This window comes from Bufo gargarizans, chromosome 8, assembly GCF_014858855.1.
Source record: "Bufo gargarizans isolate SCDJY-AF-19 chromosome 8, ASM1485885v1, whole genome shotgun sequence".
Classification (NCBI taxonomy): Eukaryota; Metazoa; Chordata; class Amphibia; order Anura; family Bufonidae; genus Bufo; species Bufo gargarizans.
The window spans coordinates 198436185-198458189 of record NC_058087.1 but is presented as its reverse complement, the minus strand read 5'-3'; the positions used below and the strand labels follow the sequence as shown (position 1 = coordinate 198458189).

At 46.3% G+C, this 22005-nt stretch overlaps 1 protein-coding gene across 2 annotated transcripts in view; it reads left to right on the top strand.

Annotated features, from left to right (window-relative positions):
• Positions 1 to 22005, top strand: part of LOC122945090 — an 82140-nt gene that overhangs the window by 20351 nt on the left and 39784 nt on the right. Inside the window, exons 4-7 of one of the 2 annotated variants that reach the window (XR_006391090.1) lie at positions 7622 to 7695; positions 18304 to 18428; positions 18511 to 19080; positions 19614 to 19795. Coding sequence is in view for 1 of the 2 variants with exons in the window: in XM_044303954.1 (XP_044159889.1) it covers positions 7622 to 7695 (74 nt within the window). In the remaining variant the exon portion in view is untranslated. Of the gene's footprint in view, positions 1 to 7621; positions 7696 to 18303; positions 18429 to 18510; positions 19081 to 19613; positions 19796 to 22005 lie in introns of those variants that run through there. The other variant, XM_044303954.1, reaches the window with a different exon arrangement.

Genomic DNA, 22005 nt, shown 5'->3' with positions numbered 1-22005 from the left:
GGAAAACTTGGGAGCCCCCTTAAAGGTTTTGGAAGTGGAAAAAATACTATCCAGGATCGCAAAGAATAAGACCGCAGGAATAGATGGCCTCCCGTTCGAAGTCTATGCTCAATATAAAGAAATATTAATACCGAAACTATTGACAATGTGTAATGATTCGAGGAAGACGGGAAAACTGCCAGATTCACCGAGAGAAGCCCTAATTACACTAATTTTAAAACCAGGCAAAGACCCAACCCTGCCGGACTCCTACCGCCCTATTTCATTCATCAACACGATAACAAAATACTGGCTGGGATTCTGGCAGCTAGACTTAGAAGTGCGGTTTCGGGGCTTGTTCATGAGGATCAGACGGGATTTATGTCAGGCAAACTACAACCGACAATATTATGTGCTACTTTGTGAACGCCCAGCTTGAACCCACAAATTGTGGTGAACGATTGATTGTCACTATAGATGCCTCAAAGGCGTTTGATACTGTAGAATGGCCCTTTCTGATTATAACACTGAAGAAGATGGGTTTTGGTGACAATTTTATTTCATGGGTAAGATTGTTATATACGGAAATCTCAGCAAAAGTGATATTAAATGGGGAATATTCCGACAACATACATATTCGTAGGGGGGTTAGACAGGGATGCCCACTTTCCCCGTTACTTTTTGCCATAGCCATGGAGCCGTTAGCTGACATGATTAGGCAAGATGAAGAAATTGTAGGGTTCAGGTTCGGTGAGCACGAGGAAAAAATATGCAGATGATCAAACTAAGAAGACAGGTTGGCATTAGCAGGAGGTGCTCAAACCCATATGCAGTTGTGCATATATACAGGGGAGCAAATCCTGCACTTGTGGCCCGTTGCTAATGACAATCCCCAGCAAAATGAATACGGTGGAGGATGCCCGCGGCGAACCACAAGTACCACAATAGACATCTCACACAAGGTAACAAGTGCGGTTGTCATAATCAATATAACAATATAACAAAACAATAACAAAGACAGGTGCACACTGCAGTCTCACTAAACCCTCAAACTGATTTTAAAATTGAGAGATTAGTCAACATGTCCTACGGTGTAGAACATGTCTAAGCCTGGGCACCACGCCAAGGGCTACTTGAGAAACCTTGGCGTGGTGCCCGGGCTTAGACATGTTCTACACCGTAGGACATGTTGACTAATCTCTCAATTTTAAAATCAGTTTGAGGGTTTAGTGAGACTGCAGAGTGCACCTGTATTTGTTATTGTTTTGTTATATGCAGATGATACTATGTTGTTTGTAGGTTCACATAGATCATTAATGAAAATTTTCCAGGTATTTGACCAACATGGCAAACACGCTGGGTTAAGTATAAACTGGTCTAAATCGGCCTGCGTCCCGATTTATCCTTTGAACAATTTTATACCAGGAGTAGAGTTGAGCGAACACCTGGATGTTCGGGTTCGAGAAGTTCGGCCGAACATCCCGGAAATGTTCGGGTTCGGGATCCGAACCCGATCCGAACTTCGTCCCGAACCCGAACCCCATTGAAGTCAATGGGGACCCGAACTTTTCGGCACTAAAAAGGCTGTAAAACAGCCCAGGAAAGAGCTAGAGGGCTGCAAAAGGCAGCAACATGTAGGTAAATCCCCTGCAAACAAATGTGGATAGGGAAATGAATTAAAATAAAAATTAAATAAATAAAAATTAACCAAAATCAATTGGAGAGAGGTTCCATAGCAGAGAATCTGGCTTCCCGTCACCCACCACTGGAACAGTCCATTCTCAGATATTTAGGCCCCGGAACCCAGGCAGAGGAGAGAGGTCCCGTAACAGAGAATCTGGCTTCATGTCAGCAGAGAATTAGTCTGCATGTCATAGCAGAGAATGAGGCTTCACGTCAGCCACCACTGCAACAGTCCATTGGCATATATTTAGGCCCAGCACACACACAGGCAGAGGAGAGAGGTCCCGTAACAGAGAATCTGGCTTCATGTCAGCAGAGAATCAGTCTGCATGTCATAGCAGAGAATGAGGCTTCACGTCAGCCACCACTGCAACAGTCCATTGTCATAAATTTAGGCCCAGCACACAGGCAGAGGAGAGAGGTCCCGTAACAGAGAATCTGGCTTCATGTCAGCAGAGAATTAGTCTGCATGTCATAGCAGAGAATGAGGCTTCACGTCAGCCACCACTGCAACAGTCCATTGGCATATATTTAGGCCCAGCACACAGGCAGAGGAGAGAGGTCCCGTAACAGACAATCTGGCTTCATGTCAGCAGAGAATCAGTCTGCATGTCATAGCAGAGAATGAGGCTTCACGTCAGCCACCACTGCAACAGTCCATTGTCATAAATTTAGGCCCAGCACTAGTGTTGAGCGGCATGTCCCATATTCGAATTCGCGAAATTTTGTGAATATTCGAAAGAATATTCGTAAAATATTCGCGATTATTCAAATTCGGTATTATTTCGCATATGCGATAATTCGAATTTTCGCATCGCATAATACATATGCTATGCAAAATTCACATGTGCGCTAATGAAATCGCCTTACGAAGATTCGCAACTCAATTCAATCACTAATGTATGAATGCAATGCCCTTTGCCTCTGTTCTGGGACAAGTGTAGATATTCGCATGTGCGCTAATAAAATCGCCTTACGAAGATTCGCACCTCAATCACTTTCTAGGGAATGTGAGACTTTTGGGAATCAATCGAGATACAGTGGGGGGTGATGACAGTAGTTGACAGAGTACAGATCAATGTAATCTGTAAGGTGGAAAGTAAAATAAAAAATACGAATATTCGTAAATCGAATTTTACGAAGTTCTACGTATTCGCGAATATGGTGCTATACTATATGAATGCACAGGCCTTTGCCTCTCTGTTCTGGGGACAAGTGTAGATATTTGCATTTGCGTTAATAAAATCGCCTTACGAAGATTCGCAGCTCAATTCACTAATGTATGAATGCAAAGCCCTTTGCCTCTGTTCTGGGACAAGTGTAGATATTCGCATGTGCGCTAATAAAATCGCCTTACGAAGATTCGCAACTCAATTCACTAATGTATGAATGCAAAGCCCTTTGCCTCTGTTCTGGGACGTGCCGATATTCGCATGTGCGCTAATAAAATCGCCTTACGAAGATTCGCAACTCAATTCACTAATGTATGAATGCAAAGCCCTTTGCCTCTGTTCTGGGACGTGCCGATATTCGCATGTGCGCTAATAACATCGCCTTACGAAGATTCGCGCCTCAATCACTTTCTAGGCAATGTGAGTAAGATCTGAGCTGTTGGACCTTTGGGAAACAATCAATTATATGTGTACTGTAATTTTGTGGGGGGGGGGGGAAAAACAAAAAACGAATATTCGTTTTTACGAATATATAGCACTATATTCGAAATATTCGCGAAATCGCGAAGTTGCGATATTCGCGAAAAAAATTTGCTTTTCGAATATTCGCGCTCAACACTACCCAGCACCCAGGCAGAGGAGAGAGGTCCCGTAACAGACAATCTGGTTTCATGTCAGCAGAGAATCAGTCTGCATGTCATAGCAGAGAATGAGGCTTCACGTCAGCCACCACTGCAACAGTCCATTGGCATATATTTAGGCCTAGCACACAGGCAGAGCAGAGAGGTCCCGTAACAGACAATCTGGTTTCATGTCAGCAGAGAATTAGTCTGCATGTCATAGCAGAGAATGAGGCTTCACGTCAGCCACCACTGCAACAGTCCATTGTCATATATTTAGGCCCAGCACCCAGGCAGAGGAGAGAGGTCCCGTAACAGACAATCTGGCTTCATGTCAGCAGAGAATCAGTCTTCATATCATAGCAGAGAATCAGGCTTCACGTCACCCACCACTGTAAGAGTCCATTTTCATAAATTTAGGCCCAGCACACAGGCAGAGGAGAGAGGTCCCGTAACAGAGGATCTGGCTTCATGTCAGCAGAGAATCAGTCTGCATGTCATAGCAGAGAATCAGGCTTCACGTCACCCAACATTGGAACAGTCCATTGGCATATATTTAGGCCCCGGCACCCAGACAGAGGAGAGGTTCATTCAACTTTGGGTAGCCTCGCAATATAATGGTAAAATGAAAATAAAAATAGGATTGAATGAGGAAGTGCCCTGGAGTCCAATAATATATGGTTAAGGGGAGGTAGTTAATGTCTAATCTGGACAAGGGACGGACAGATCCTGTGGGATCCATGCCTGGTTCATTTTTATGAACGTCAGCTTGTCCACATTGGCTGTAGACAGGCGGCTGCGTTTGAGGCCTAGTATTTAGGCGCTGGGTGACCGGTATGGATTTAGTGACAGAATTAGACTTGGAAATACACAGTAGCGGGTGTGTGTGAAGTTATTCTGAATGACCCTATGTGCACCTTGAATATTATATACCCTTTTAGGGATAGATTTCAAATAGCTCTGATATAGCAGAAACCACTAAATTTTTAAATTGCTAAATTGGGAATTGTATTTCAACCCAGAACAAAAAATGTGCTTTGACGGACACTAAATAACTTTCCCAGCCACAACAGGACAGCGTTAACGAGAGATTTAGCAGGATATAAATTTGAGGCCTAGTATTTAGGCGCTGGGTGACCGGTATGGGTTTAGTGACAGAATTAGACTTGGAAATGCACAGTAGCGGGTGTGTGTGAAGTTATTCTGAATGACCCAATGTGCACCTTGAATATTATATACCCTTTTAGGGATAGATTTCAAATAGCTCTGATATAGCAGAAACCACTAAATTATGAAATTGCTAAATTGGGAATTGTATTTCAACCCAGAACAAGAAATGTGCTTGAACGGACACTAAATAACTCGCCCAGCTACAGCACTAAGGACAGATTTAGCTGGATATAAATTTGAGGCCTAGTATTTAGGCGCTGGGTGACCGGTATGGATTTAGTGACAGAATTAGACTGGGATATGGCCAAAAAATAAACAGACTATTGCTGGTTAAATGCACTTGGTGTGACAGCTTCACCCTGATGTAGGCTTTAGCCAAAAAACAACCACACCATTGAGGGTTAAATGCACTTGGTGACGGGCGCAGCTTGCCCCTGATTTTGTATATGGCCAAAAAATGAACAGACTATTGCTGGTTAAATGCACTTGGTGTGACAGCTTCACCCTGATGTAGGCTTTAGCCAAAAAACAACCACACCATTGAGGGTTAAATGCACTTGGTCGCAGCTTGTGCTGGCGCACCACAAGACACAAAATGGCCGCCGATCACCCCAGAAAAATGTGACTGACAAACGGTCTGGGCAGCCTAAAAACAGTGAGCAATTGAGGATCAGCAGCTCAATGATCCACAGCTGCAGATCGATCAGTTAATCAAGTCCTTTGGAGGAGTTAATCTGCCTAATCTCGCCCTACTGTCGCAGCCGCAACCTCTCCCTACGCTAATCAGAGCAGAGTGACGGGCGGCGCTATGTGACTCCAGCTTAAATAGAGGCTGGGTCACATGGTGCTCTGGCCAATCACAGCCATGCCAATAGTAGGCATGGCTGTGATGGCCTCTTGGGGCAAGTAGTATGACGCTTGTTGATTGGCTGCTTTGCAGCCTTTCAAAAAGCGCCAAGAAAGCGTCACAAAAGCGCGAAGAAAGCGACGAACACCGAACCCGAACCCGGACTTTTACGAAAATGTCCGGGTTCGGGTCCGTGTCACGGACACCCCAAAATTCGGTACGAACCCGAACTATACAGTTCGAGTTCGCTCATCCCTAACCAGGAGCATTGGAAATCAAGAGAACTAACAAACCCGTTAAATATCTGAGCATTCAAATAACTCCAAATCCCAATGACTATGTTCAACTGAATGTGATGCCAAAATACAGGAGATTAGGAAGAAAATAGATGCATGGAAAGGATTATATGTCTCGATGGCAGGTCGTATATCCTTGGTAAAAATGTGTCTACTACCTTCCCTGAATTATATTCTATGGAACTCACCGATAATAGTTCCCCCAATTTTTTTTAAAATAATAGCCAGTCTCTTAGTGGATTTGATATGGCAAGGGAAAAAACCAAGGATAAAAGCACAAATATTGTGCATCCATGACGAAGGAAGTTGGATTATCAGTTCCAGACTGGGAACTCTATTTCATGTCTGGGCATATAATAAATATGATAACGTGGAGTAATACGCAGAGATATAAGGCCATGATTGAAGGCTAGAGAACTGTACTAATTCTCAATTAGTAGAAGCTGGTATTTTGACACAACAGGGTAGTAAGATACCGCTATTTGAGCTGATGGACAGGGTTATTAGAACATGGCAGAAATGGTTAATAAAGTGATCTTCCTTTGAGATGACGGGGTGTGCTGGGGCCGTGGGGGGCTGGGGAGAGAGAAAAGGCCTTTTCTTTTTTAGCAGAAAATGAATGTGGGTTTTGGGTGGGGGGGGAATACAAAATGTTATTTGAAATTATAATGTTATGAAATTAAAAGATTGTTATAATTATTTGTATGATGGAAAAAAAACAATAAAGAATTATCTATAAAAAAAAAGTGGCAAAGAATAAAACAAGATCGAGGGTAGAAAGTGGTAAGAGGAAGTATAAGGTGTGCTGCTTCTAAACAGGAAGCCCCACTAGTTGGTTCAGGGGTCTACCACAGGATTCATGGTCTCCTCGAGAGTCTAGCCAAGCCTGCCAGCACACACTACAAGACCCTTCTAGACATTGCCCTGGTATAATTGTAGTATACCTGACCTGTAGGTACTACTATGGTGCCCTTAATTGCTGCACTTGCTATGTTTCATATACAATCTGTTATTTATTTCATATGTACCATGTTATTTTATCCAGCAGGGGAGGTAATGGTTGGCAATGGCTGGCTGTTACAGGGTTAAGCACTCTGTTCCACCCCTCCTGGTAGAGTGGGCTGGTCCAACTTCCTGTCAGGAGCGGGATGTCTAGTGGTTGCGGTAGTCTAATGGAGTGCAGAGCACAGAGAGGATGTGAGAGATCCTGTCCTGATAGTGGGAAAGGTGAGAAGTAGCTTGTACCGCACCCATACTCAAGGACCGTATGAAGGGCTAGGATCCAGATATCCCTCTCCTTGTAGAGCACCCACTTCCAAGAATTGCACTGAAGACACCGTGGTGAGGTGCAGAGCAGAACATAGAATACATACAGTAGCAGGAGGATTTTGTGCAATTCTTCTCTAGCTCCAGCTGAGGAGGTGCGGTGGCAGGTTGGTTGGTGGCAATTCAGCACTTAGATGTTACTGGCCTAGCGGTTGTCCGGTGACGGGTGTCTTGTCTGTAGTCTCTCACCTCACAGCAGTGTCTTCAGTATGATTCTTGGGTGCTGTACCAGGGCAAGACCTCTCACGTCCCCTCCCTGCTTTGCCCACTCTACGGAGTCACTAATCCCCCCCAATCCTCCCCCTCCTGGCAGGAAGTCGGACCAGCCCACTCCACCAGGAGGGGTGGACCAGGGTGATTAACCCTGTTACAGCCAGCCATTGCCAACCAGGACACATGAAATACATTAGATTGTATATGAAACATACAGTATAACAAATGCAGCAATTAAGGGCCCCATAGTAGTGCGCCCAGGTCTGGGGTATTACAGCATTCTTGTAAGTTTCATCATTTTCATTTTTCTCTTAGCGCAAAGAACAAGATGACCCCTGCAGAAGAAGGCGAGCTGAAGGAAATCAAGATGAAGGCCCAGGACATAACAGGTACAGACGAGGTGATGTTGAAGGTGTCTGTGCTGTCGGCAGTGACCGAGCTGCTGTCCGTTTATCTCAATGTGGTGGGTTTGTTGGTTCTGTCAGAAAGCTTTGATGTCCTGGTCAACTACTTTTTGGGAAAGATCTATATGTTTAGTTCCCCTGCCATTTCTAGTTTTTCAAATATCCAGATCTTATCCATCTTCGGACGATCGATGGACATTTGTGCGACATCCGTGTTTTTGCTCTAGTAGATTTAGCAATCAATGACATCATTAGAACTGCCCAGAAATCCCAGGACTCTCCCTCTAAAACACCTGCCTACAGGTAAGTGGCCTTCATTTCTGAGCTCTACTATGGCCTCCCAATAACATTGTAATTTAGGAGCCGCCATAGCAATGCCACGGGTCGGCGGTATTCATTTCCTATAGGGGACATTCATCATTATCTCTCCTTTTTACTTGAAGTTATATTTTTGGTGTGTAATACGACTGGTGCCAAATAATAAGCTGAGCTGTGGGGTAAAAGGTGCTCGTTTCCATTTAACGTTCAGCTCTGCATCCGGCCCGGCCTCATTCTATAGAGTCTACAGTGAAGCCGACGGTGCAGCCGCTGCCCGGGACGGGCCACTTCCAGCAGCGCTTCTCTTCACCCTTAGAGATGACTCCTCTTCTTGTACATCTGCCATTTCTTAACCTCTTCCTTCTCAGCTTTATAGGACCAATAAAGAGTGGCTGCCAGCAGAGGTCCTATACACATGGCGGCAACATAGTAAGCAGGACTTGCATATGACCACGGAGTTGCATGAAGCAAAGCCTATGGCGATAACTACTGTATACACTAAACCTACAAGTGCCAGTCCGCATGATATATAAATGCATGCGATCACTTTATTAAGACGCGTCAAATACAACTAAAGGATAACAGTGCAGGAAAGAAATGGCGCCATCAGCGGAGGAGATCACTTGGGCGGTAACACAAGTATCGACAATCAGCATAAAATACCATAAAGAAAGGCCAAATGCAGCCTGGTAAACATAGTCTTCCTATTAAGATGAGTTACCCATAATGTGTCCAGGATGGCACCACCCCCGACGCACGTTTCGGCTATCCTCGTGGGGGGGGGGTCGGTGACATTATCACTGCAAGAGAGTGGCAATTTCTTGCACGTTTAGAAGACTTCTCAGCTTTATGTGTCTGATAAAGTTGACGATATCTACATCTGTGCATATGTTCTATTTTATCTAAATCCTTAACGAAGCGCTCCTCACTGCTACAATAATGCATTTACCACTTTATTAACCCAAAACCACTTGTCCTCCACTTTATCTATCTCTTGTAGTGACCACTTTTTCCATAATCTTGGAAGTTACTGTGGAGATGACCTTTTACATGATTTTTTCTGTATAATATTTTAAGGCGTTATCCATACAAGAGGAGATTACTAAATGTAAGTTGGCATCAAATAAAGCACAAAGGGTCCATTCACACATCCGCAAAATGGGTCCGGGCCCCGCAAAAAAATAGAACATGTCCTATTCTTGTCTGCAGACACGGACAATAAAAGGCATTTCCATTATAGTGCCGGCCATGTGCGGTCTGCAAAGTACGGAACGCCCATGGCCGGTGTCCGTGTATTGCAGAAACGCAAAACACTTGCAGACGTATGAATGGACCTTATCCAAACATTTACAGAGATAGAAATCAACTGACAGGTGGAATAAAGCTGTGCAAACCATGTCATTGGGTAGTGCTTTGGTCGTCTATGTGCGGCATATGAGAATGTGTCACGGCTGAGGATGGGGGAAATCCTCAGCCGTACGGTGACGGACGATGTCCAGTCGCTACTCGCCAGGAACACAGAATTAGGGATCAGGTCACCTCCTGTTGCGTTCCTAACGCTGAACCTGTCTCCTACCTGCATGGGCCGACCTTGATGGTAGGAGGACCCATGCGCAGGAACCTCGGAGCCCTGACTTACCCTCCGTCCGGTCCCTGGGCTAAGGAGCAGGGTAAGACAACCCACTCCTCCTAGGAACGGAGGAGCAGGAGTCTCACTGGCCAAGCAGCATGAAGATGGGGGTACATAAACAGGACTACGGATAAGACAGGTGAACCCTAACAGTTCCACACATACCTGTCTCAGCCTAGCTGACTGGAACCCGTGCAAACGCGGTCCACACAAACAAAGGTAAACAGCACACACATGAAGACACACAGGGACCAGGACATCCATAGCTGCACAAAAAGCAAGGACATCAACAACAAATCACACCATAATAACATATGACCGGAAGGGTGGCCCTTACAAGGAGATAGAAATCACAGGAGGCTGCTACAGCAAAGCATGACTGAAGCAACCTCCTGAGCCATGCCAAAGACAGAAGCTATATAGGCCTAAGTGGCCACACCCACCGGTCAGACACACCCAGTGACATCACACACACTGGGAAGAGAGTTAACGCTTCCAGCACCACAGGAAAGGGAAAACACCAACTTAAAGGAACCGTGTCCAAACACAACAAACACACTGTGGTTGTTACCGCTGGCAACGACATGGGTGGCAACCGTGTCCTGGGAGTCAGCCCAAAGGCCGGGACACTGCCACCACATGTACACATCACCAAACGTTGCCACGGGCAACCACAGCCCAACACGCACACAGAGTCCAAAGGGACCGCACACACACCTGTTGTCCGCGGCAACCGCACCTGAGACAAGAAACATCATGCCTCAAGCTGCGGTTGAAACAACAACCCAAACCGCGGGCAACAGTATGCGGCTCCCAAGGAGTCACGGCCAAAACCGTGGCCGTGACAGAATGATTCCGGTCTCCTAGAGGAAGAGTTCCTATTAGTAATGTAGCCATATGTCTATAGTGTCATCTCCTATTTCACTATCCTAGACTAATGCACGTCACAGGGCTTTACTCATCTGGTTCACCCAATCCTAAGCCAGGATGTAATGAGCTCCAATTGACCCAATGACTTTGGAACGCCTTAGACCATCCTCTCTGATACGCCAGGATTTGCTCGAAAATATCATTATCTGACTAGTGATGAGCAACAGGGGTCATATTCGAATTCGCGATATTTCGCGAATATTTTGTAGAATATTCATAGAATATTCGCAAATTCGAATATTCGTTATATACTACGGTTTTTTTTACTCGAAAAATCGGCAAGGTAATGATCGTGTAATATGCTAATTTTCATCATGTGGATTTTAGTAATGCTAATTTTTATTGCGATTTTTTTCAACTTACAACTATTAGACAAAGAAGATTATCGCACTATATTAGCTAAATTGCTCTATATTCGTTTTTTTTCAAATATTTGCTATATTGCTATAACTTTGTTTTTTCGAATATTCGTAATATTCTAAAACAAGAATATATAGCAATAAAGTGAATATTCGAAAAAAAACTAATTTAGAGCAATTTAGCTGATATAGTGCTATAATCTTTTAATCTTTTTTTTTTATAGTTGGAATTTTTTTCCAATCTGAACTTCAGATGAGAAAAAAAATACAACTATTAGACAAAGAAGATTATAGCACTATATTAGCTAAATTGCTCTATATTAGTTTTTTTTTTAAGTACCTATATTCGCGATAAAAATTTAAAATTCGAATATTCGTGATCAACACTATATCTGACTCAATAGAGTAAATTTTTCCTATTGTAGGAGGTTCTACCTAGTGATGAGCGAGCATGCTCGGCTGAATACTTGTTTGGCTCAAGCATCGCTATGCTTGGCACATGGCTGTACTCGGCTGAGTACCACATGTGCTCGAGCGCCATGCTCGAGTCTCCTCCCCGCACGTTTTGCGGGTTTTAAGCAGCCAATAAAGGTGCAGGTAAGTACTGGTTGCTGGCATTACAGTGATTGGCTGGCCGGAACGCGCCATCGGGTGCTGTATAGCACCCGATGACGCGGGTTTGGCTCTTTGCGAGTCAGGGAGAGCTGCGCTTAGGAAGGGACAGACAGTGTAGGGAGATTGGGATCACAATATATTCCAGTGAATAACGTTTCAAAGACCCAAAAGTCTTTTTAAGGACCATTGTGTGCGGTGGCAGCAATTTAATTGTGCAAAGTTGTACTCGATTTTTTTTTTATACTTTGTGAAATAGCGATTCTTTTGCTATATAGAAGGTGTCTGCAGTGACGTGTGACATCTGTGCAGCGATACCTTCTGTGTGTCAGGGGCAGAGATAGGAAGAATATTAGTGAAAATAAAACATTTTTTCCCATAATCCACATTTTTGCTGTCAGTGGTGTCATCCGTGAATTGTGTGATCTGCGCTTCAACACCTTGTGTGGTTGTCAGGCCCAGATATACGGAAAAATATAAAGTACATCAGAAAACAGTGTCTGTACCGCAGATTCCAGTAATCTGGGCCTAATCTAGTGTCCATATTCTGTGGGGTTCTGTGACATATACAGTGCGCCATCTGAAAACTGTTTATTCAGCGTAAAATTAAATAATCAGGGGCCAGCCCTCACCTACTGTGTGTGCGTGTACTACACATCCGTGACATATACTGTCCTGCATCCTAAAACTGTTTCTTTAGGGCAAATTCCAATAATCTGGGCCTAATCTAGTGTCCATATTCTGTGGGTTTCTGCGTCATATACTGTCCTACATCCGAAACCTGTGTCTTTAGCGGACTGTAAAACAATCTGCGCCACATCTAGTAAAAAAACATTAATATGAAGAAGACGAGCACTAAGGGACGGGGAAGTGGCGTGATGCTGATGGTGCACGCAGAGGCCGTGGCCCTGGGCGCTATGAAACTGTGCCTGCTGCCAGTGCACCAGAAAAAAAAACATCCACCATACTCAGCTTCATGTCCAACTTAGCTCGGAGGCGCAGGAAAACACAGTCCAAGTCAGAGCAGTGCGAACAGTTGGTCGGTTGGATTGCTGAAGATAATGCTTCCAGTCGGTTAAGCACCATCCTCTCTTCCACCAAGTCCAGTCTCTGTAGCCAAGAGTCTGGTCAACCGAATCCTTCCTCCAAGAAGCTCTTTCAAGCGCCACTATTACATTTGGCCCTCGCGCCCAGCACGCTTGAAGAGGGACCTGAGATATTGTGCCCTGATTCCCAACCTCTTGAGCCTTCACAGTCTCAAGAAGATGACGGTGGTGAACGGCAATCATTCGTTCACAAGGTGGATGATGATGAGAAACAGTTACCAATCACTGAGGTTGTGGTTAGGTCAAGTCAGGAGGATGAGCAGAGTGAGGAAGTGGAAGAGGAGGTGGTTGACGATTAGGTCACTGACACAACATGGGAAGGGGAAAAGCCGAGCGAGGACAGCAGTAAAGAGGGGGAGGGATCCGCAGAAACACAACAGACTGGAAGAGGCAGTGGGGTTGCAAAAGGGAGAAGTTGACCCACACCAAACAGACCCACAACCGCTACACCAAGCACCCCCATGCGTAAATCTACCTTGCCAACGGGAAGTTGTTCCTCAGTAAGTCGCTTTTTTTAGGAAAGTGCAGACGACAAAAGAGTGGCAGTTTGCAACCTGTGCCGTATCAAAATTATCGCATCAACGCTAGCAACCTCACCACCACCAGCATGATTCGCCACATGGCATCCAAACACCCTAACAAGTGGGCCGAATGCCTGGGTCCACAATCTGGGTCTGCAGGTCACACCACTGCCTCCTCTTCCCCTGTGTTATGCACTGCTGGCCAAACCCCTGTCGAAGGCGCAGACCCGGATGCCCCTCGCCCTGCACCTGGACCTTCGCATGAACCATTAGCAACAACATCAACTTCCCTGTCCCAGCACAGTGTCCAAATGTCCATAACACAGTCATTTGAATGCAAGTGCAAATACAACCCAACCCACCAACAGTCCGTAGCACTAAATGCTCAACTTTCAAAATTACTGGCCCTGGAAATGTTGCCATTTAGGCTTGTGGACACTGAGGCCTTCTGCAGCCTGTTGTTGGCAGCCGTCCCTCGGTACGCAGTCCCCAGCAGCCACTATTTTAAACGGTGCGCCGTTCCCGCCTTATACCAGCATGTGTCCCAGAACATCACCCGTGCCCTGACCAACGCAGTTAATGGGAAGGTCCACTTAACCACGGACACATGGACAAGTGCTGGTGGCCAGGGACGCTACATTTCCCTGACCGCACACTGGGTTAATGTGGTTGAGGCCTGGAGCGAGTCATACCCTGGGAATGGCACAGGTGCTACCCATGCCCAGGATTGCGGGCACTACGTCCATCAGGGCATCGGCCAGCAGCTATGTTACTCGCTCGAACCCCCACTTCTCCTCCTCCGCCGCCTCCTCCTCCACTTCCACCTTCAGCAGCAGTCAGCCATCAGTCACTAGCTGGAAGCAGTGTAGCACTGCAGTGGGGAAGCAACAGGCCGTGCTGAAGCTGATCTGCTTAGGGGACAAACAGCACACCGCAGCAGGGCTGTTGCAGGGGATAAGGGATCAGACTGAGCTGTGGCTCTCGCCACTCAACCTACAACCAGGCATGGTTGTGTCTGACAATGGCCATAACTTAGTGGCGGCTTTGGAGCTCGGCAACCTGACACACATCCCATGCCTAGCCCACTTCTTAAACTTAGTGGTTCAGTGGTTTATTAAAACCTACCCCAATTTGCCAGATCTACTAATGAAGGCACGCCGCGTGTGTGCCCATTTCCGCAAGTCGTCCACAGCTTCAGCCGTTCTGTCAACGCTGCAGCAGCGCTTGAGGCTTCCAGCTCACCGGCTGTTGTGCGACGTGAGCACGCACTGGAACTCCACGTTCTATATGTTGGCCAGGCTTTGTGATCAGCAGAGGGAAGTTGTGGAATACCAGCTGCAACATGGTCATCGCCTTTCGAGTCAACTGCCACTAGTCACAAGCGAGGAGTGGGCATGGATGTCAGACCTCTGTGAGATTTAAAAAAACTTTGATGCATCCACACAGATGGTTAGTGGCGATAACGCTATTATCAGCGTAACCATCCAACTGCTGTGTCTACTCAAGCGATCGCTGCTCACAATTAAGGACGACGCTCTGAATGCGGCAGACAATGAACTGGGGGAGGATATTACACAGGGTGATAACCAGTCCACCCACAGTTCGCCTTCTCAGTGCGAATTGGACCATGAAGAGGAGGAGGAGGAGCAGGAGACAGTTGCCTCTGCTACAGAGGGTAGTACCCATGGAACTTTAATTCCATCTGTTCAGCGTGGATGGGCAGAAGAGGAGGAGGAGGATGAGGAGGATGAGGAGATGGAGAGTCATCCTGATGTTGACATCGACATCTTGCCACACATGGCTGACTTCATGTTAGGCTGTCTTACCCGCGACCCTCGCGGTATACGCATTTTAGATAACACTGATTACTGGTTGTTCACCCTTCTCGACCCCCGCTACAAAGAGAACTTCTCATCTCTAATTCCTCAGGTGGAGAGGACGAGCAAAATGGTGCAAAACCAGAAGATCCTTGTTGGAAAAAGGGTCCAAAATGTTCCATCTGACAACGCTGGCGGCAGAGTCCGTACTTCCTTGGCTTACTGAGGAGGGGAGACAAGGGGAACACACAGCAGTTCCAACAGAGGCAGGGCAACACTCTCCAAAGCCTGGGATGGTTTCACCCCATGACACCCTGCCAGCAACCTCACCCTGATGTGCGGCCTAGTGTCACAAGGTGGGAAAATTTTTAGAAGATGGCGAAGTACATAGCAGCATCCTCAATCATTTTTTAGAGGGTCCACTCACCAGCAGGCCCTCAAATATAAGTTTTTAGAGGGTCCACTCACCAGCAGGCCCTCAAATATAATTTTTTAGAGGGTCCGCTCACCAGCAGACCCTCACATCTAATTTTTTACAGGGTCCGCTCACCAGCAGGCCCTCACATCAAATTTTTTACAGGGTCCGCTCACCAGCAGGCCCTCACATCAAATTTTTTACAGGGTCTGCTCACCTGCAGGCCCGCAACTCAAGGTGAATGAGGCCCTCCTTTATGTGATATACAGGCTGTACCTCTTCCTTGTAATTTTTGGCAGCACTTGCACTTTTTATACAAGTAAATATACAGGAAAGAATGGTTTTCAATCAATTTTTCCTATAAAATCGATTTTTTACTTTGGTTTTGTGCATAAAACCTTAATTAGATTGTGGGCCTGGTGATCACTTTAAGGCCTTTTAAGCAGCATCAGCATGGTGATAAAAATCAGTGGCAAGGTGACATGGTGTGGAGATGGCAGCATGAGGAGGCCACATAGTGTTAGAATACTACAGTCACAGAATGCACACAGATTTGCGTTCACATTTTGTGATCCTATGTGATGGAGAGTACCCTATAGTAACGTACCCACTCAGTGTACATGAAGATACACAAGCAAAGGATAAACGGAGACTAGATGGGTATAGTAGCAAAATATACATATACTTTATTAGACAATACATAAAAAAGTTTATTATATGTGATGTGTCACATCAGATAAAAAGGTGGACTACACCTGGGGGGACATAACATAGTTACATAACAATTAAGGGAAGAGGGCAGTGAGGCTACCAAAAAGCTAAGATGTACAACAAACGCACTGACGTATACAGATGTCACACACAATTGTCACAAATGTCCAGAAAAAGTGCAGATGTATATCTCCAAACATATATATATATAGTGAAGGCTGTTCACAGCCTGTAGTTGTGGGAGGGGCTGCCTCCACTACTTATACTCGGCGGCCGGGAGCCTGAGGGTGGTCGTTTCGTGCCTTACCCCGACGTTGGTCTCGTACAGGTAGCGCTACGGCAAGCGCGACGTCACTTCCGGCTCTTCCGGCTCCTTCCTGCAGTGTGCGGTGGCCGCGGTGAGTAGCTCCTTCAGATTTTCCGGCTCTGGCCCCTGCCTCCCCGTAGCTAAACAGCCGCGCCTACTTCCCAGCCGGCACGAGTACCGTGGATCGGACGCGCCCGGCAGCCTGGTCGGGGGCATCCGCCGCCGGTGCACCACGCTCCGGTCTGTCATCCCAGGCGGTCGGCCCTGTCACTAGGATGCCTTACACACACCTTCCTTTGGTGGTCAGGTTGGTGATGAGTATGAATTGTGTTGTAGGTATTGCCATACGATTCAAGAGTTGATATGTTAATAAGCAGGCCTCATTAAGGCATCCCCATCATGATGTATGCTATTATTTGTTAAACAACTATGACCAAATCATTTGCAGATTAAAGGAGGCAGGTGGGATGCTGCCGGTAACAGGCAGACATATCACTTTTCAAGGTGGTGTACTATGGTCCTCTCCGGTCTTGCTTATTTTCTCTGTACGGTCTCCTCCTTCTATTCCTCATAGTGCACAGGTGTTTGGGCTTTCTCCACAGTTCTCGGCTGTTCCCCAGTTAGTGCCGACCCTGCTTCACTCCGGCCTCGCCGTGCTTATTCACAGGTCATGCCTTGCCCATGTCATGTTCGTCCATGTTATGCTGCTGCATCTCTCAAGTCACGTATCATTCAGGTTTATCGTCCTGCAGGGTGACGCTGGTCCCTGAATTGCTAAGGTCCGGTATCTTTCCTATAGAATTGACTGATTCACCTAGGTTATTTTTCATGCAGTGTAATGTGGGTTCCTGAATCGCTCAGGCCAAGTTTGGTTCAAGCGTAATTGCCCAGGTCACCCTTCATGCAGTGTGGCGTGGCTTCCTGAATCGCTCAGGTCTGGTATCATGTATAAATTGCCTGGCTCGCTCAGGTTTTCCTTCATGCAGTGTAACGTTTGTCCCTGAAACACTCAGGTCATGAATCAGTTACGTACGATTGCCTGAATCGCTCAGGTCTTCCTTCATGCAATATAACGTTGGTTCCTGAGTCGCTCAGGTCAGATATCATTCGTGTTTATTGCCTGGAACGCTCAGCTTATCCTTCATGCAATGTAGCGTTGGTTCCTGAAATCACTCAGGTCATGTATCAGTCATGTATAATTGCCTGAATCATTCAGGTTGTCTGTCTTACGATGTTACGTTGGTTCCTGAATCGCTCAGGTCATATGCATTGCCTAATTCGCTCAGGTCTTTTTTTCCTGCAGGGTACCGTTGGTTCCTGATTAGCTCAGGTCATGGATCAGTCATGTATAATTGCCTGAATCGCTCAGGTTGTCTGTCTTACGATGTTACGTTGGTTCCTGAATCGCTCAGGTCATATGCATTGCCTAATTCGCTCAGGTCTTTTTTTCCTGCAGGGTACCGTTGGTTCCTGAAATCACTCAGGTCATGTATCAGTCATGTATAATTGCCTGAATCGCTCAGGTTGTCTGTCTTACGATGTTACGTTGGTTCCTGAATTGCTCAGGTCTTTTTTTCCTGCAGGGTACCGTTGGTTCCTGATTAGCTCAGGTTATGGATCCCGCATGTATAATTGCCTGAATCGCTCAGGTCATTATTCATGCAGTGCAGCATTGGTCCCTGAATCGTTCAGCTCATGTATTGTTTGTATAATTACCTGTATCACTCAGGTCACTTCCTTGTCTTCAATCTGTCTTGTCTTACGGGTCAACCAGGACGCATGGTGCCAGCTATTGGTTCATCCAAATCTCAGGCTTATTTGGTTGTCTTCTTCCGGTCATTTCTGGTTTTCGTGTACACCTCTCCAGGTCTCGTGTCAACGCAAGCTAATTTTCTTTCAACCGGACTACAAGCCCACCGGAATTCCCGGTCCAGCTTCCTACGAATCGCTTCACTTCTCCATTGCTGTTCATTCCACGTTGCCAGGTTCCAGGTAAGTTAAGGTAAGGTTGCGACATTCGGTCACGCCACTGTTTTTTTTTTTTTTCTTATTCATTGCGAGCTTTCATTTCCAGGTCTCCAGTCCCGGCAGAGAAATTAGTCAGGGTTGACGGTTGGTTCGGGTAGGTTTGAGAATCGTTTATATTTCACGCTTTTCCAGTTTCTCACCGCTCTTGTCCAGTCTTTTCTATCGCAATTCATCTTTAAAAAATAAATAAAAAATATATATATATATATATACATACTTGTTTCCCATAGAGGCGGGAGATGTCCCAAACGTCAGACGTGGAGGATAACATGTCATTGCCCGGGTCTTCGGTGTCAGGATGCGCCAGTAACCAGTCCCTTAGGAGCTGGACCATACCTAAGCTCATCTCGGAGCTCAATAGGAGAGGGATTCATCATCCCGCATCAGCGAGGAAGGCAGAACTCTACCGTCTCCTGATGACGGAGTCAGGGGGTTCAAGCGAACAACCCTCTCTCTCGTCTATCCCTGCTGCAGCTGCAGTCCACTATCGGCAGCCTGGCCGGATCAGTGGCAGATATCCAATCCAGAATGGGGGAGTTGGAATCTCGGTCACCGGTGGCGTCACAGTCGCCGGCTCCGGCGCCTATCCCTTCCACTTCACAGGATTCGGCTTCAGGTACGGCCTGTGCCAGTCCCCAAATCGCTCTGTCACACTTCATCCCGGATAACTTAAAAAAAAGATATCTTAGCGGGGAAGGATGTTAACTTAGCGTCCATCTTCATTGCGCCCCAGGTCGTGTCAGAAAATAAGATCATCAATTGTGGGGAGGTGTCAGTCGTGCTAAGAGCCAAGGACGCTCGCTTGCATAGAAAGCTTTCAATGATGTCATACGCTCCAATTCACAAAATAGAATAAATCATCACTCAAAATAGAATTTAAGCAAATATCTTTATTTATTTAGTTGGGTAATTAAAGGCCGCAATGCTTATTACTTAACCAATTAATTATAATCTGGTTAATCCAATTTATTCTCAAATATAAATAAGTAAATATTTAAACCAATAAACCATATAACACTCAGTCCACTCAGAGAGTGACTTAACCCCCGTCAATAAGCAAAGCGACAAAATAAATAGGGAAGGGAGGGAGGGAACTTGAAAAATACTTACGTGAATGAGCCAAAATCGTTATTTTCTGTTCTTTTATAGGTTCTCAAACTGGCAGTTAAAGTGATCTCCAATCAAATTTGAAGATATCAGCGCAAGCACCCACAGCATCTGGGTTAACCCATTCTTCACATAGGTAAGTAAATAATATAATCAACATATTAACTGTAATGTTAGGTGCCATGTCATCATGGCTCACCACACTGAATTTATCAGTATGGTTCGCTCCATTCCGGAATTTGTGCTGGCGTTCAGCCTGTACAGAGACACCATTTGCTCAGCGCAACCCCACAGGCAGGAGGAGTTAGACACCTATTTATACCGCATTACTAATTTGGGATATAAGTACGGTGGCACAAATTTCTATGATTACCATAGGTCTTTTTCGGCCATGGCAGCCGCAGCCCTCGCCCAGTTCCAGTTCATCACTAACTGGGCGAACCTTGACATGGAACTCTTCTGTCGGCATTTTGCCGGTCTAAGAGCTCCTACTTGCGCAGCATGCCAGTCAATCTTGGATACTGCAGACTGGTGCCCCAATCTGGCCACTCCGGGCCGGAAGGGTTCCCTATCAGGTCCCTCCAGCGCCCAGCGGTATCGGACCACAATGGACAAGCTGGGTAGACCAATCACTTATCTGGGACAGAGCCAAATATGCAATAATTTTAATTTAGGGGGATGCGGTTTTAGCAGTTGCAGAGCCTTGCTTATCTGCTCCCTTTGTTTCAGGGCCCATCCTCGTTCCAGCTGCCCGAAAAGACAGAACAAAACATTATGACTAGCCGACATTAATATCGAGCTATTAGCCATTCTGTTGCAGGATCACCCTGATCACCAGCTGACTCAGTCCCTTCTCTCTGGATTCGAGAGGGGTTTCCATACGGGATTCATTGCCCTCCCTCAGGTTTCCTGGGAGGGAAGGAACTTGCTGTCGGCTACTCAGGACCCGGCAGCAGTAGATACTTTGTTGCAGTCAGAGGTCCAGAAAAGTTTCCTGTTGGGTCCATTCTAGTCGATTCCTTTCGAGACTTGCAGGTTAAACCCGATTGGCCTTGTAACCAAGCAGTCCTCCAATAAAAGCGCTTAATTTATGACTTGTCTGCTCCTCACATGTCATCCATTCCCAGTTTGAATTCTTTAATCCCGTCCGAAGAATTCGCCATGAGTTACTCGTCCATCGATGAGGCCATCAGGTACATCTTGCTAGCAGGAAAAGGGGCATGGTTAGCTAAAGCTGACATAGCGGAGGCATTTAAATTGCTCCCCATTCTACCCCAGTTATGGAAGTATTATGGCTCACATTGGGCGCATAGATACTATTTCTCCAACCGGCTTACTTTCAGGTCTAAGAGCAGCCCATGGCTGTTTTATCGATTCGCGTGCGCCCTACATTGGATTCTGGTTCACCATGGGGGGTTGGACATGGTTATTCATTACCTCGATGATTTTTTGATCATCGAAAGTCTGCATGGTGAACCTACGGATTTATGGAGTTTGCTACAACTTTTCGCCAAGTTAGAAGTCCCCGTAGCAACAGCGAAGACTGAGGGGCCAGGCACCAGGGTTACCTTCTTGGGCATCGTCCTCGATTCAGTCCATATGGAGGCCAGCCTCCCCGTAGCAAAGCTATCCAAGATTCGGGCCGCAGTCTCCTCAGCGGCTGTGTCCAGGGTCCTATCCAAACGGGAGCTCCAGTCCCTGTTGGGTTCCCTAAACTTTGCTTTCAGGATCATGCCCCAAGGCAGATCATTCACGTCCAGGCTCCTCAGTCTCGTCCCTTCAGCTCCGGATCAGGATTCCATCATCCAACTGAACAATCACGCCGTGGTGGATTTACGAATGTGGCAATCGTTTCTCACCGAGTGAAACGGCATCTCTTTGTTCGTGCCTTCACCGGATTCCGCTTCATCCACAGTCTTTACCGACGCTGCAGCCTCTCGCGGGTTCGCCGCCATTTTCCATCCCCACTGGTTCGTTGGCAGTTGGCCGGTGGAATTCCTCTCCGACGCTGTTTCTCTGAGGTCATCCCCATTGTTAGAACTGTACCCGATAGTGGCAGCCGCCCAAGCCTGGGGCACACTCTGGGCCAATAAATCAGTAGTTTTCATGACAGACAGCCAGGTTCTAGTGGATGTAATCACGAAAGGTAGGGCCAAGTCCCAGAAAATCATGTCCCTTTTACGTAAATTAGTTTGGCTGTCCTTGAAATTTAACTTTCATTTTCTCCCATTCCACATTCAAGGGGTGAAGAACGTTGCGGCCGATGCCTTGTCCCGCTTTAATTACACCATCTTTTTCCAGGAACTACCAGATGCAGACCCCGTCGGAACTCCATCCCCACCATTCAGCTCCCTCCTGATGGACTAGGGTTTTTCAACGGTTCATAGACGTCCATCCACAAGGTGACTTGGACGAAGTCACTTTCCTCATGGTG